Below are 13,247 nucleotides of genomic sequence, written 5' to 3' on the forward strand. Positions count from 1 at the left end.
TGAATGTGCTGCTTCTGGGAGACGGGAGAGCGTTTTCCTTGGCATGTCAGTGGCTCCAGCCTGCAGATCTATTGCCCTCTGTTCTCTCCCCAAAATTCAGATTTAAAAAAGAAAAGAAGGCATCTGCATTTCAGCTTGCTGCCAAATGTCAGGGCACAGTCCTGGAGAGAAACGTTCTCCAGAGCATCTAAGAAATGGGAGGGGATCGCGGAGAGGGTTTGGGAGCTGAAGTTATCGAACACAAGCGTAGGCATGTAAGAACCAGGGTCCCATCAGGAGTCAATGAGACATCGCTCCCCAAGCCACATGAGGGCTGTAGAAAGCTATACCCAGCTGCATGAGGTTCCCCCGAGAGCTGGGTTAAACTCATTGCATGTTCTCCTCTAGATGGTTTTCCATCAGCTAAAGCAGTTTGTTTGGGAACTGTTCAGAACTGGATGGCAGGGCTGGGCACGGGGGAGTGCTAGCTTTGCCTCCTGTATCCCCATGCCAGGCTTAAAATATGGGGAGAGGAGGAGCTGAGCCAGGCTGAGGCTGTGATCCCTGTCGCCAGGCTTAAAAGCACTTGCCACTGTAGGTGCTTTGCTGTAAAACTCAGGGTAAGGGAAGCTGAATGTCCTGTTCTACTGCCTCGTTTTGCTTGTGGCTGCTACTCTTTCTCCTGAAGCATCGAAACACTCTCGGTGTGACAGCACCTACGGAACAGGTTTTCTCCTGGGCAGGGACATACGTCCCCTGTCCAGTCACCCTAATCCATCTCGACCATCGGGTTGTTGGATACTCTGGAAAACACAAGGAGACAAGATCCTCAGCCGGCAGAAATCACCGCTGAGCTCCATGCGGCTCTACCCATTTGCCAGACCTGCGCGGTTTTTGCTTGCGACCCATGGGCAAAGCGGGGAGGGTCCAAGCACGGCTGCCCAGCAGCCCCTTCCCAGGGCTCCCCTTCTCCCCGCTGCGCTTTCCCGGCCCCCGCCAAACAGATGGTGCCGATTTTTGCAGGGGGAGCGAAGGAAACAAAGCCCAGAGCGATGGGAGGCTGCAGCCTGTCTCCCAAACGCAGCCCGGGGGATGACATCTGTGGGGACAGGCTGATGCATGTGGGTGTCTGTGGCGTGCTGAGCCCCGTGCCGAGCCGGCACTTACGCCTGCCCTATCTCACTTTTCTTTCTCTTTTTTTGTTTGTTTTTGTTTGTTTGTTTGGGTTTTTTTGTCTTCCTCTTTTCTAGATAAAGAAGCTCGTGGACCATTTGCAGGGATGTCGGTGAAGCGAGCGGGCTGCCTTCCCCCCTCTGCCCAGCGCAGGACCAGAGGCTGACTGGAAAGCTGGCATGTTGCCCCCTCCAGCCCCTGCTTGGCCGCACGATGCCCTGCCCTGCCTGCCCTTCCCCTAGCCTTGCTTTCCACCGGTAATATACCCTGCTTTCCCCAGGCTGCTTTTCCAAGAGAGGCGGCAGGGAATATGCTGCAGAAAGCCAGCCCGCAGCCGAAACCCGGAGGAGTTTTGCAGTGAGGCCAGTTGCTAAAACGCCAAAGAGTTGCCCCTTCCCCGCCCCGGCGTGGATAAGCGTCTCGGACAGCGAATTTCTCTGCGCTCAGTGGGTGTTGAGGTCCTGGTCTGCAGGCTCAAAGAGGGGGGCTGCCATGGAAGAGAATGTGTTCAGCGTGCAGCAGATACAGCCCAACGTCATCTCGGTGAGGCTCTTCAAGCGCAAGGTGGGCGGCCTCGGCTTTCTGGTGAAGGAGCGCGTCAGCAAGCCGCCCGTCATCATCTCGGATCTGATCCGGGGAGGGGCTGCAGAGCAGAGTGGCCTCATCCAGGCTGGGGACATCATTTTAGCCGTCAATGGCAGGCCCCTCGTGGACATGAGCTATGAGACCGCGCTGGAGATACTGAGAAGCATCGCCTCCGAGACCTACGTGGTCCTCATCCTGCGGGGCCCCGAGGGCTTCACCACTCACCTGGAGACCACTTTCGCAGGCGACGGGACGCCGAAAACCATCCGTGTCACCAGACCCCTCTGCCCGACTCCGAAGGTGGTCGACTTGTCCAACCCAAGCCTGCACGGCAAAGAGCAGCCGCTGCCAGCAGCCGACCGCACCATGGGCTCCCTGTGGACAAAAGAGATCGGGCGGGAGGTGGAGCCGATGGTCCACGTTAACGGAGTCTTTACCGGCAGCAAAGGGCAGGATGCCGGGAAGGGGAAGGGGGGTGCTTGTGGTCACCCTTGCCTCAACGGCGGCGTGGAAGACAATGAACTGCTCAAAGAAATCGAGCCCGTCCTGGATCTCCTGAAGAGCAGCAGTAAGGATGGAGATGCACCCTCCAAGGTAGAGACAAGAGATATAGAAGTCCAGGTGGACTGGTAGGTCCCTAAATACATTTTTTACATTTGGTGAAATGTGCTGGGGTTTGCTACCCAGTGTGGCTGGTTTAGGTGTCAGTGAGCACCTCTCCAGAAATGATTGCTGTCTGACACAGCAGGATGGAGATGGAGAGGAAGGGATGTGAAAAAAGGGGGAAGTGGTTGATGAGGGGAAGATAAAAGTAATGAAAAATTGGGCGTAGGTGGTGGAAGAAAGGGAGAAAGATGTAAGCATGGGATATCAGGGAGACAGCAGGAGTAATGTCTCCTGGAATGCTGAGCTATGTGATGTGGTGGATCACGGGCTGGGCTGGGATTTGTTTCTGTTCCATGTTCTCGATCTCATTTGTTTTAAGTTTAAACAAAATCCCGTGCCTCAGTTTCTCCACCTGCCAAATAAGACTCATGGTATTGCCTGTCCTTGCTATCCTGCTTTAGAGCTCTCCAGTTGAAATCTTCTATTGATTACTTGCCGGAGAGGGAGAAGGAAAGTCAGACCGGCAGAGTATGACGTTTCCCAGGAGAAATGAGTTTCAAAACCTTCTGTACTTTTGGCAGTCAGGCTCTGGCTTGGGGAAGGGAGAGGGGATCCCCAGTCCAGCTCCAGCTGAAGCCAAGGGGACCTCTGCGCAAGGGTAGTGGGACCTGCCTCGGGTGCTCCCGACTTCTGGGAGGGGAGGAAATGTTTGCCATCGAGAGCTCATAAATGGCCAAACCTTGTTGAAATACAACAGCGGAGCTGCCTGATCATGCCCCCTGCTCTTTCTAGATCAAGCTAATTATTTCAATATGCATAGGCATGTACAACAAGGGTGGGGACATAGGGATGCTTGCTCTATGGCTTCTTGAGAAGGGTGAACTCTCATCATGCGGGTGAAACTGCTTCATTTCCGATATCTGCTTCTGCAAGGGGCCATGTGCATAGTGTTGCCCTCCTGATCTTCCTCGGCATTTCCCTGAGATGCAGACCATTGCTCCGGAGCCAAAGCAGCTCCCTGTGGCCTTTTGTGTTTTGCAAAATTATTGTTAGTAGCTATTTTGATTTTGGTACCAGCTCTCTCACCTCCTGGCTGTTTATTAGCAATGATAGGTTGCCTTTTTCTGTTGCCTTTCCCCAAGTCCCCAAACACATTTTAGCAGTGTCAAGTGCCGCAGCAGGTTGTGGCTGCCCTCGGTTATTGACTGGCTGTAAAAGCCAGGAGGCTTTTTCAGGAGCGTTCGCTGAAGCTGGTGATCTCGGTTCAGTGACAGAGGGATTTGTAGTTTCAAGTTCCCTTGCTGCACCTGCTTCCTTAGGGAGGGGAAAAAAATTGGTTGTTTTTTTTTTTTTTTTTTTTTACCAGAAACAATGAGAGGGGAAAGGCAGAGCTGTGGAGGAGCAGGATCCCTGCAGTGGGTTCCCTGCCCAGCTCGGTGGCAGAGCCCAGGCAGAGCTCCCGTTCGTTCCCATCACACCCACACCGTGCGTTTTCCATCTTCTTTTTTTTTTTAATTTTCGGTTGTTTTCGCGTCATCGTTTCCGGTCTCCCAAATTATGCCTTTTTTTTTTCTGCAGAGGACATGGTTACTCAAAGCCCGTTAGGGTGGTCACACTGAGTCAGAGAAAATCCAACTGCTCAGCTTGGCGCCGGCGGCGGGTGGCAGACGTCTGGGGACGAGCGGTGGGACAGGGCACGCTCGGGGACATCCCCGCCACACATACCCTCAGGTCTCGCACATTTGGCTGCTTTCCGAAACTGTTGGGTTTGGTCTCTGCTGTGCGATAGGAGGCAATTTAACCCCTCGAGCCCGGCACGCTCTCTGAGCTGAGGGCTACCTGCCCAGACTGTACGGCTTTTAATCCAGCACCAACCCATCTCTGGGGGAACCTGGTTTAAGCAACTAAAGAATTGAGACCTTGATAGGGTTATGCTTGACTACAGGTCCAACAAAATGTGCAGGAGTGCTTAAAAGTCCCTTTTGTCCCTCTGTTTTTGCTAAGACTGCTGCGATAAAGCTGGGGGTCACAGCCCAGCGAAGCCCCCAGAGCACACAATCTGAAGAATTTTGATGCAAGGTACAGCCTCACCCTTCAAACCATGTCTCCCAGTGTCCCCAGCCCATCCCACCAGCTGCAGGGTCTCTGAGGAAATTCTGCTCCAGCTGGGAGGAGGGATGAAAAATGTGTTTTTTCATTGAGGAGTGTCTTCTACTGGGACATTAAACCAAACCACTTTGAATTCACTTAAACTGAAGGACCTTGAACTAGCAAGAATATTAGCAAAATGGGTGCTTCACCAAAACTCCATTCACTTTATTTTTCAACACCCTTTAAGAAAAATAATCTATGTAATCTGTGTACCTTGGGACTGAAAATCCACTTTTTGGTCAAAATTAGTCTTCAGTCTTTTGCTTGATGAAAAGCTGCAGCCTCGCTCTTGCGGTAGGACTCTGTATGAGCAAGGAGACCTCGGCTAGAGCGGAGAAGTGGGAAAGGAGATATACTGCAGGGAAAACTTGTCAAGAGCCGCTCTGCAGGGTAAAGGGCATTTCTCAGCCGCCTCTCCTCCCACTCCTGTGAAGTGCTGGAAATGATTCATCTCCTCGGCTTGGTCTCAGACAGAGCTGGGGCATCGTGAAGGTCTTCTACAGTGAGAGTTTTCTTGGTCTGTAGGAGAAGTGCAGAAAGGTCAGGGAGCGATGGGGAGTGAATAACTGGGGAGACTGTTGGTCGATGCCAAAGAAATGCCCAAGGAAATAAGCAAGTCTTATCAGATTGATGGAGCTCTCACGCCGTAGGCTGTGACTTCTCCAGGCTGGGGGGGAGCAAGCAAAGCTGGCATTACTCAAAACAGGAATAGAGCTCTACCTAGACACTAGGAGGGCGCAAAACCTCACTCAAGGTTGAGCTTGACAGCTACAGCCTGGACCACTTGACCATCAATCCAGCTGGAGATGCTGGTCTCGGGACCAATCCTGTTCTGTGTCTGTCTTTGCCTGGTGCTGACCTTCACAGCCTGCAGCACTCTGTCAAAGCCGGTCCGGCTCGCAGAGCTGTGACAGCTTTCCTAGGGCGGAAAGGAATTGTACAAGTTTGAGGTTATTCACAAGGAGCCAAACACTTCTTGTTCAAGGTGGGCTTTGCCAAAAATGATTCAAATTACACCTGATACTTCGGGCTTCCAGCCCATGTCTCTCGTGGTACTTCCGAGGAAAACTGGAAACTGTGAAGTTTGCATTGGGGGAAAAAATCAGTTCTTCTCCCCTCCCTGCACCCCTGGTCTGCACTCCCCGAGGGACCTGTCCCTGCAATCACCTGGCCTTTGCTCCCTGCTGATTGCCAGCTGTAAGGTGCCCTGGGTCCACCGTGCGTGTCCGTGGGATGGGCTGCGGCCACGGCTCAATGTCTGCTACTTGGCTCAAGCCATCTGCGATGAAGTGGATCATAAAACAGAGCGTGGAAGCGGGGCACAAGGTATGATGAGAGCTGGCATTTCTGCCATGAGGCTCACCGTGGGCTAGAAAACAAAAATAGAGTTTGATTCACTCACTGCCAGCTAGCCTAGGTCTGTTTTCCCTCTGAGCTCTAGGGAGATTGTCATGTCCCATCTTCCCTCCCTCTCCCCCCTCACTGAGTTGCCAGTATTTATTTTCCTTCTCAGGTCTATTCCATAACATGAACAGCATGATGGAAACATGGCAGTTTCGGTCCAAAAAGCAGCATCAGCAGCCCTGAGAAGGAGAAGTGTGCTGAGAGCAGGAATTCTGTTTATGAAGGGTTTCAAGGTTTCAGGCTCCATCCTGCATTGGAACAAACCCTGTAATTTTGCAGTTCTCGGAGAGAAAATTCTCTTCCTCCCACCTCCTTTGCTGCCGCCAAAATCTCTTTGTGTTGCTCAAAACATTTCATTTGCATTTCTGATGTCTTCATTATTCCGTACTTGGACATGAAACTTTAAAACCTCTGAAATGAAAAGGTTCCCTGAAACTATCATGTTATTGCCATTCTGCAAAGCAATGAAGTAGGAAGCTTTGGCAGTGAACAACCCTCCCCTTCTCCCTCGGCGGATTCTTCTTCCTCGTCACTCTGACTACATCAGTCTAACCCAGAGAGGCATTTTGTGCCTGCAAAAAGCATATTCCACCCCAATATACCCCTGCGGAGCCTTCTCAGACCAGTCTCCAAAGCACCCTTCACCTGCTCAGCCCCCTGTCCTGGTGCTGCTTCTTACATCCTATGGGATGGCTGTTCTCCTTGTACGTGGTCCCAGCAGACAAACCCGTGGCCCATGTGCGAGTCTGCGCTCTCCCGGCAGACCTGAACTGTGTTTGTCTTCCAAATAAGATGCTGAGGCTGGAATCCTTCCGGTGCTCTTTGGGCACGGCTGGGAAGGGACAAGCGTGGCGGTTGCAGGTTGCATCTGATGTGGGCTGAATCTCGAACGATACCGATGGGACTTTGGGATCGCTTGGATCTGTTCCCAGGTCTTTATCTGGCAATGCCTACTCAACAGCATTTACCAACCTCATATTTCATAGAACTCTCTCCGAAGCAGCTCTGTGCAGCTTGCTCGGTCTATTAGTCCCTAATCCCAGCAATGGGCACAGCCCAGCGACGCTCTGACTTTCTGAGGGTGCAAGACCTTCTTCAAGCCACGCCACGTGCTTGTCGGTGAGGCTTTTGTCCTCTTCCTTCGGTGTTGTTCAAGCTTCCCTTTCTCATTTAGGAGGCAGTTTCTTGCTTTGATCGCTCTACCATTGCCTGCTCTGGGCACGCTGGCCCCGCTACCTCTCCAGAGAGTCATCCCACCTTTTGGAGTTATTCCTTCTGCTTCCAACATTCCCACTTCCTTCCTAAGTTCCGCTCCATCCTCTGCACCCTGCAAATCCCAGATCCTGCCCGATCCCTTCTCCTGCCTCTCCCTCAAACGGGTGCTGTTGTGCCAGACCTTGCTTTAACCCTCAAGGCGAGGAGTCTGCAGCCAGCACATTTTCCAACGTGTCAGACTGTGAGCTGCCCCAGCGGCATGAGAGCCAGGAAATATTAACTTCTGAGGATGCAATGCCCTCCGGAGTACGGTTTCCCGTGGGGCAAAGGAAAGGTGAGGCAAGAACCATTGACCCCAACCTCTAGCACTGGAAGAAGGAGCAACATGCAGTGGAGCCTTGCAGCCATCTCCAAGGACACACCAGGAGAGGGGGAAAATTGCAGCCATCTCCAAGGACACACCAGGAGAGGGGGAAAAAAACGTAAAAAAGAGGTATTTCTCTCCCGAAGCTCAGAGCAAGCGAGCTGTGCACGTGTGAGCTTCCCACGCAGTCCCAAGCTCAAGTGCAGGGTTTTCAGCCACCGGGACAAGGGCCTGGAAGGAGTCCATCCCCCACGGCCACAGCATAGGGTGCTGCTGTCGGCATCACAGCACGAGAGCCATCATCGGAAGCGTGGACATCGGCATCCGTATCGGTTCATCCAAACTGGCCCCCGGGGATTGCAGCAGCTAGTGGTATCTCTCATCTCTGCCTGGAAAATCAGAGAGATTCTTCTGCCAAGCAAATTCAAAGGAGCAAAGTGACAAATTTTCTTTTTGCTAATTTTTTTTTTTCTTTCTTTTTGGAAAAGCTTTGGAGAAATTTCTCAAAGGGCTGTCTCAGCAACTTCCCTTCTGCTTCATCACTCTGAGCACTGCAACATCATCAAATTAGTCAAAAGAAAACAGTGGTGCCTCTCATTTCTCCAAACAGCCAGATGCTATTTCCGAGGTGAGGCTGTGCCTGTGCACCAGTGGGGGAGGGCAGGATTCCTCTTCCTTTTTTTAAGTAACAGATTTTGCTTTCAGAACAAAAGATGACCTCAAACGGTGTCCCTTCCCAAAACCCTGCTCTGGATCCAAGAGATCTTGCTAACAGTATTTAATAGATCTGGCAGCGGGACCAGGTCAGAGAAGGCTCTCTGGATCCTGGATCTGGCCCTTGGGAGAGTTCAGCCAAACAAGTGCCTCCAAGGACAGATCTTCAGCATTCCTTCCAGTGCTTCAAAGACCCTAAAGTGGCGATTTAAAAAATCTTGTTCCATGTCCCAAAGCGCCCAGATAGGGTCTGAGGGTGAGTCGGGAGGATTTCTCCAACTGCTGCCAGGGGCCAAGGGCAAGGTCCCCCCTGCCCTACGTAGCTGCAAACAGGGCTGCTCCCACGGCAGCTCCTCGGAGGTGCCCAACCTGGCTGTCTCGAAACACCCCTTGGGGGAACTGCACCCTCCCCGTCACCCTCCGGGAACCTGTGAGAACAGCCCTTTGGGTTCTCCTGTCGATAAAGTGCTTTTGGAAACGTTATCGGGAGGCTGAGCTCAAGCACGATGTTCTGGTCATCCTACTGGTCTCCTTGAGCGTGTGAGTGGCATCCTTGTATGAACGGGGCAGGTCACCCCACGTCGCTGCTGGGGGCTGGGAAAGCCAAGTCAAGAGAGGAAAATAACTTACCCAAAAGACCCTGTTCCTGTCTGAGCTCGCAAACAAGGCAGTTACAAGAAACAGGCAGGAAATATTTGTAAAATGAAGCAATTGATTTTTTTTTTATTTTTTTCCCCCCCATCTGGGCTAGGACTGGGGTGAGGCTGAGGCTGCTCTGAATGGGCTTTTCTTTCCCTGTCTCTCTCCAAAAGACAGAGCCGGATACTTCTGGGCAGCCTCATGCGGGAGAGGTCTGCGCTAGCTCAGCGCAGGGGCACGCACCCGCAGCCCTGCGAGGGACGGACCTCCTCGCCTGACACCGAGCACGCTGCAGCACAACAACCAGCACGGAGGCGAGAGATACAACCACTAATTTAGTCTAATGGCTTTGTTGCAACTATGCTTGACTGTGCTTTTATAGCAGAGACTAAGGGGAAGGGCAGCACCTCGCTGCCTTGTTCACGCAGCCGTAAGTCCATTAAGAATAGCAATAAGCAACCTGTTTCTGCCCCAGCTGCAAACATGCGATGGGATGTGGAGCATTTGCTCCTGAACATCCGACCCTTAATGCCCACCTGGACTTCACTGTTCCTCAGGACAGTGCACCTCGCTGTCGGGTGATACTCGAGGCCACTGAACGGGAGCAGCTTCAGCAATACTTGTGATGCACAAAGTAGCCAACCACAGCGATGACTTAATTCAAGCATCTGGTCTTTTTCTGTGCCGTTGGCACAGGTACCAGCATTTATGGCTTTGCTGGTGTGCAGACAATGAGATTACATGTGCAGCCTCCCAGCCGAGACCTCCGACTGCTGCTGCCGATTGATGGATTCCTCTCTGAGGTTCCCTTGCGCCGGCAGACGCCCATTTAGACAAGCTTGCAAACACCTTCCTGAAAACAGCGGGTCGTGCCAGGCGCCTGCAGGCATATGCTCAGTGTCATTTTGGAGGCATCTGTGGGATATCTGGCACGCTGGGGTCTGTCTGCCCAAGCCTCTCCCGTCTGCGGCGTAGAGGCAAAGTCTGTGCCCCTGGAGAGGTACCGTGGTCCCTCAGGAGGCAGGTTCCCTCTGCTAAGTCCCAGGCACTAGTAAAGCCAAGGGATTTCTTCCATTGCCTTATGGATTTAGCGCTTGTGTCTTGATTTTAGGCCAGTTATGGGGAGCAGCATGTTGGGGCTCATCAGCTGCAAGATATGGCTCCTGTACGCCCATCATTTCATGTGCTCAGTGGCTCTGTGTTGACCTGCTTCCACTCTCCCTAATATGATGGGGCTCAGGGCAAGAAGGCAGCGACGTGCAGCCGTGGAAACGAGTATTCTCTGGGAGGTTTAATAGCTGGCCTTGACTTAGGGGGAAGAGCCAGGTTTGCTGAATTTTCATCCTGCTAATGCTCTGTCTTGCTGCTGGGAATTCGCTAGATGGAGGTAGGCTGGACATGTCAAGAGACTCTGAGCTTCCCCTTTGGATGGGCTGGTAGAAGGCAGAGTGGGTACTGCGTGGTTCGTGGTTGTCCCCAGCCTTGGGACTGCATGGCCGTAGCAGAGAGCCGGGACCTGTTGCCTTTGGCTGCGGTTGTGCGGTGCGGCGGGTGCGGTTTCTTGTGTTTTATCTGATTGAAACCCTTTCATATACTCGTAGGAGCCAAGTCACAAAAGAACAGATTTCTTTTCCTGGGGGGGGGGGGGGCATAGAAAACCCAGTAAAAACTGCCCCTATGGCACCTGTACCTCCTCACTTGCACCAAGCTGGCCACTTTCACCCTAAGGCAGCCAATGTTTGGAAGGTGTCCAGGAACCTAGTGTAATATTTTGGCAGCTGAACATTGCTCTGTAAAGGCAGAAAAAGTACAGAAAACTTAAAGCACTGGGAGGTCATCTTTAAGGGAAGTATTTTCCCTAAGCTGTACCTAAAGAGATGAGCTTGGGGGGCAAGGAGGATTGTGAAACGGAATTTGTGTGTACATATGTGTCTTCCTGACAGTGTCAAGAATTATGTCCTGAGTGTCAGTGTCCTACTTTGGTCGGTGCCCAAAGCCCGCCGTCATTAATGGGAAGGCTCATTATTGACTTTAGTGGGCATCTGAAAGACTTTTTAAGAACTGACAGCAGGAGCAAAACAATTGCCAGAGCGCATTACCTCGACGGTCTATTGAGCAAGGGCGAAGGCAGCGTGGCTGCGAGCGGTGGGGCTGTGCCCGTACTGGCGTGGGGCCCTGTGCAGCCCAACCCACGGAGCTCCTTCCCACGTGTGGCCTCACCAGGGCTGTCGGTGCCTTTGGTGCGGATCCTGCAGCCTGTCTTCTCTGAATATCACGTCTCTAAACCCCATTTGTTTTTCTCCTTTGCGAGGGCTCATATGGCAGTGGTTTTCCATCACCTGCTTGGATGGCATTTAGCAGCCTCACAGACATCCCGCGGTATGTTCCCCAGGCAAAACGTGCGCGGTAGACTGTGTGTGCTGTGAGTTTCATCGGTCTAACTGCGCAGGCCAGGGCAGCCAGCGCTGGGGACATCCTCAGTCCCCCAGCCTTACCAACGTCCCCAGCTCTGGGGAGGCAATCCATCAGTTTCCTTAAGTAAAATCACTTGCGCTCGCCAGCATTTGCAGCATCTGTAAAGGTCAGGAAAAGGAGAGTGAGCTGTTTCTTCCTCCTGGGAGCCACCTATTTTTTCTTGTTTTTTTTTTCCTCTCTTCCACTCATAAGCACCAAGCTGCTCTGCAAACCTGGCTGGTTTTGCTGTGAGGTTTGCTATGAGGTTTTGCAGCTGGAAGCGCGTGCAGCTGTCCTTTCCCCTGCTCCCTGCTTGCTTTCGCAGGGCTCCAGCTTGGGTTTTGGGGGCAGAAGGACTGGCGAGTAACCCTACTAGAGCCAGTGTCGGGGCAGGGGTTTCCTGTTGCTTTGCAGGCACCGTGCTCCCCCGCGCAGCAAAATTTCTATTGTGTTTGGGTTGCCCTCGCCACGGTGATTCATCGCCATGGCCGAGGCAGAGCATTTCCTCCCCTCCCGCGGGGCGATGCATGAGTTTTCGCTCCTGTGGGAAGAAGCTGGAGCAGGTCCTGGAGCCATCACTCCAGGACCTGGCCCCGTGGTCCCAGCACCCAGCTGCCCTCCTGACCCAAATGGGTTTTAACCCTTCAGTTTCAGGGAAGGGGAAAACAAGCCGCAGAAAGCCTTACCGGCTCAGATGGAGAATGACCGTGTCTTCGGTGACCTGTGGGGGAAGAGCAACGTGCCTGTGGTCCTGAACAACCCCTACTCCGAAGCAGAGCAGGTAAGAGCCCACGGCTCGTGCTGCTGTGGGTGGGAAGGGGGTTTAGGGGTACATGACCCATCCTGGTGGGCGCACACACCACAGACATCCTGCAAGGCCTTACATGCACTAGCCTGACATCTTTGATATCAAGAGCTGGAGTTGATGGGGCATAATGACCATGATTTGGTCCAGAAGCCGAATTCCCCATGGTTCGGGCAGGGTATGGGTCACTGGAGAACGATGGTCTTCATCCAAGGGGCCAGAGTGGGACGGGAGCACAGCCAGGGACCAGGACTCCGAAACCTCCCTCAGGACTGTCGTCCCTTTTTGTGGCAAAAAGCCGAGTTGCATCGTTAAAGTCATTTTGATTCATGTGACGGTAATTCAATAGAGCACTTCAGATAATATGTTGTGCGGTGCCTTTTCATCTCCTCACACTCCACAGACATAAATTCTCAGGCTTCCTTGCCAAAAGTAGATTAACTCCACGTTTGTAGCACAGCCAGAGACGTAAGGCAGACCCTGGCAGGCCAGAAAGATCACCTCGGGGAAAACATGACGTGCGTGAGCACTGCCAAGCCTGTTGGGGCAAATGTGTCTCCCTGATGGGATTAACCAGCATCAGGGCAGGACACGGGGGACCAGTCTGGGAACCATTTGGTCTCCTTGCCCCACCATGTTTCTCAGGGTGATGTCGTAAGGACTGTTTTCCAAGGGAGGGGAGAAAAGTGATTTAGCGGTCACATGAAGACTTCTGAGAAAATCAGTAGTTCCTCAGCTTAGGAACGTCCTCAGCAGATACCTCTGGCGGATGCCTCTTCCCAGCGCCAACGAGCTGCAATGCAATGCTCCTCGCTGACGCACCACGCGCAGACCACCACAGGGTGGGTGTGCTCGTGGTGTGGTGGACACCCAGATGTTGAGCCTGGCCTTGACACCCAGCAGCACCTCAAGGCCACGGCTCTGCCGGCGGATGTTTTCCCATTTCACGGGCATTTTGCAAGATGCAAAGCCAGAAGCAGGAGGTGAGGGCACATGAGTTGACGTGGTCCCTTCATGCCCATGGAGGTGACATGGTCTTGGCTGCGGTGGTTTAACTCTGCCCACGTCCTCATTCCTCCTGTGCCAGGAGCACTGGTGTTTCTCTTGGGAATCCTGAGCAGAACGGTGTTCACGTGCGCTTTTGCAGCACGCACAATG

At 52.8% G+C, this 13,247-nt stretch overlaps 1 protein-coding gene across 1 annotated transcript in view; it reads left to right on the forward strand.

Annotated features, from left to right (window-relative positions):
• The first annotated feature begins 1,644 nt into the window (after positions 1–1,644).
• NOS1 (nitric oxide synthase 1) overlaps positions 1,645–13,247 on the forward strand; it is a 40,228-nt gene continuing 28,625 nt past the window's right edge. The window contains exons 1-2 of the mRNA XM_049806806.1: positions 1,645–2,366; positions 11,933–12,065. Of these exons, the coding sequence (XP_049662763.1) occupies positions 1,645–2,366; positions 11,933–12,065 (855 nt within the window). The remainder of the gene's footprint in view (positions 2,367–11,932; positions 12,066–13,247) is intronic.

This window comes from Accipiter gentilis, chromosome 7, assembly GCF_929443795.1.
Source record: "Accipiter gentilis chromosome 7, bAccGen1.1, whole genome shotgun sequence".
Lineage (NCBI taxonomy): Eukaryota > Metazoa > Chordata > Aves > Accipitriformes > Accipitridae > Astur > Astur gentilis.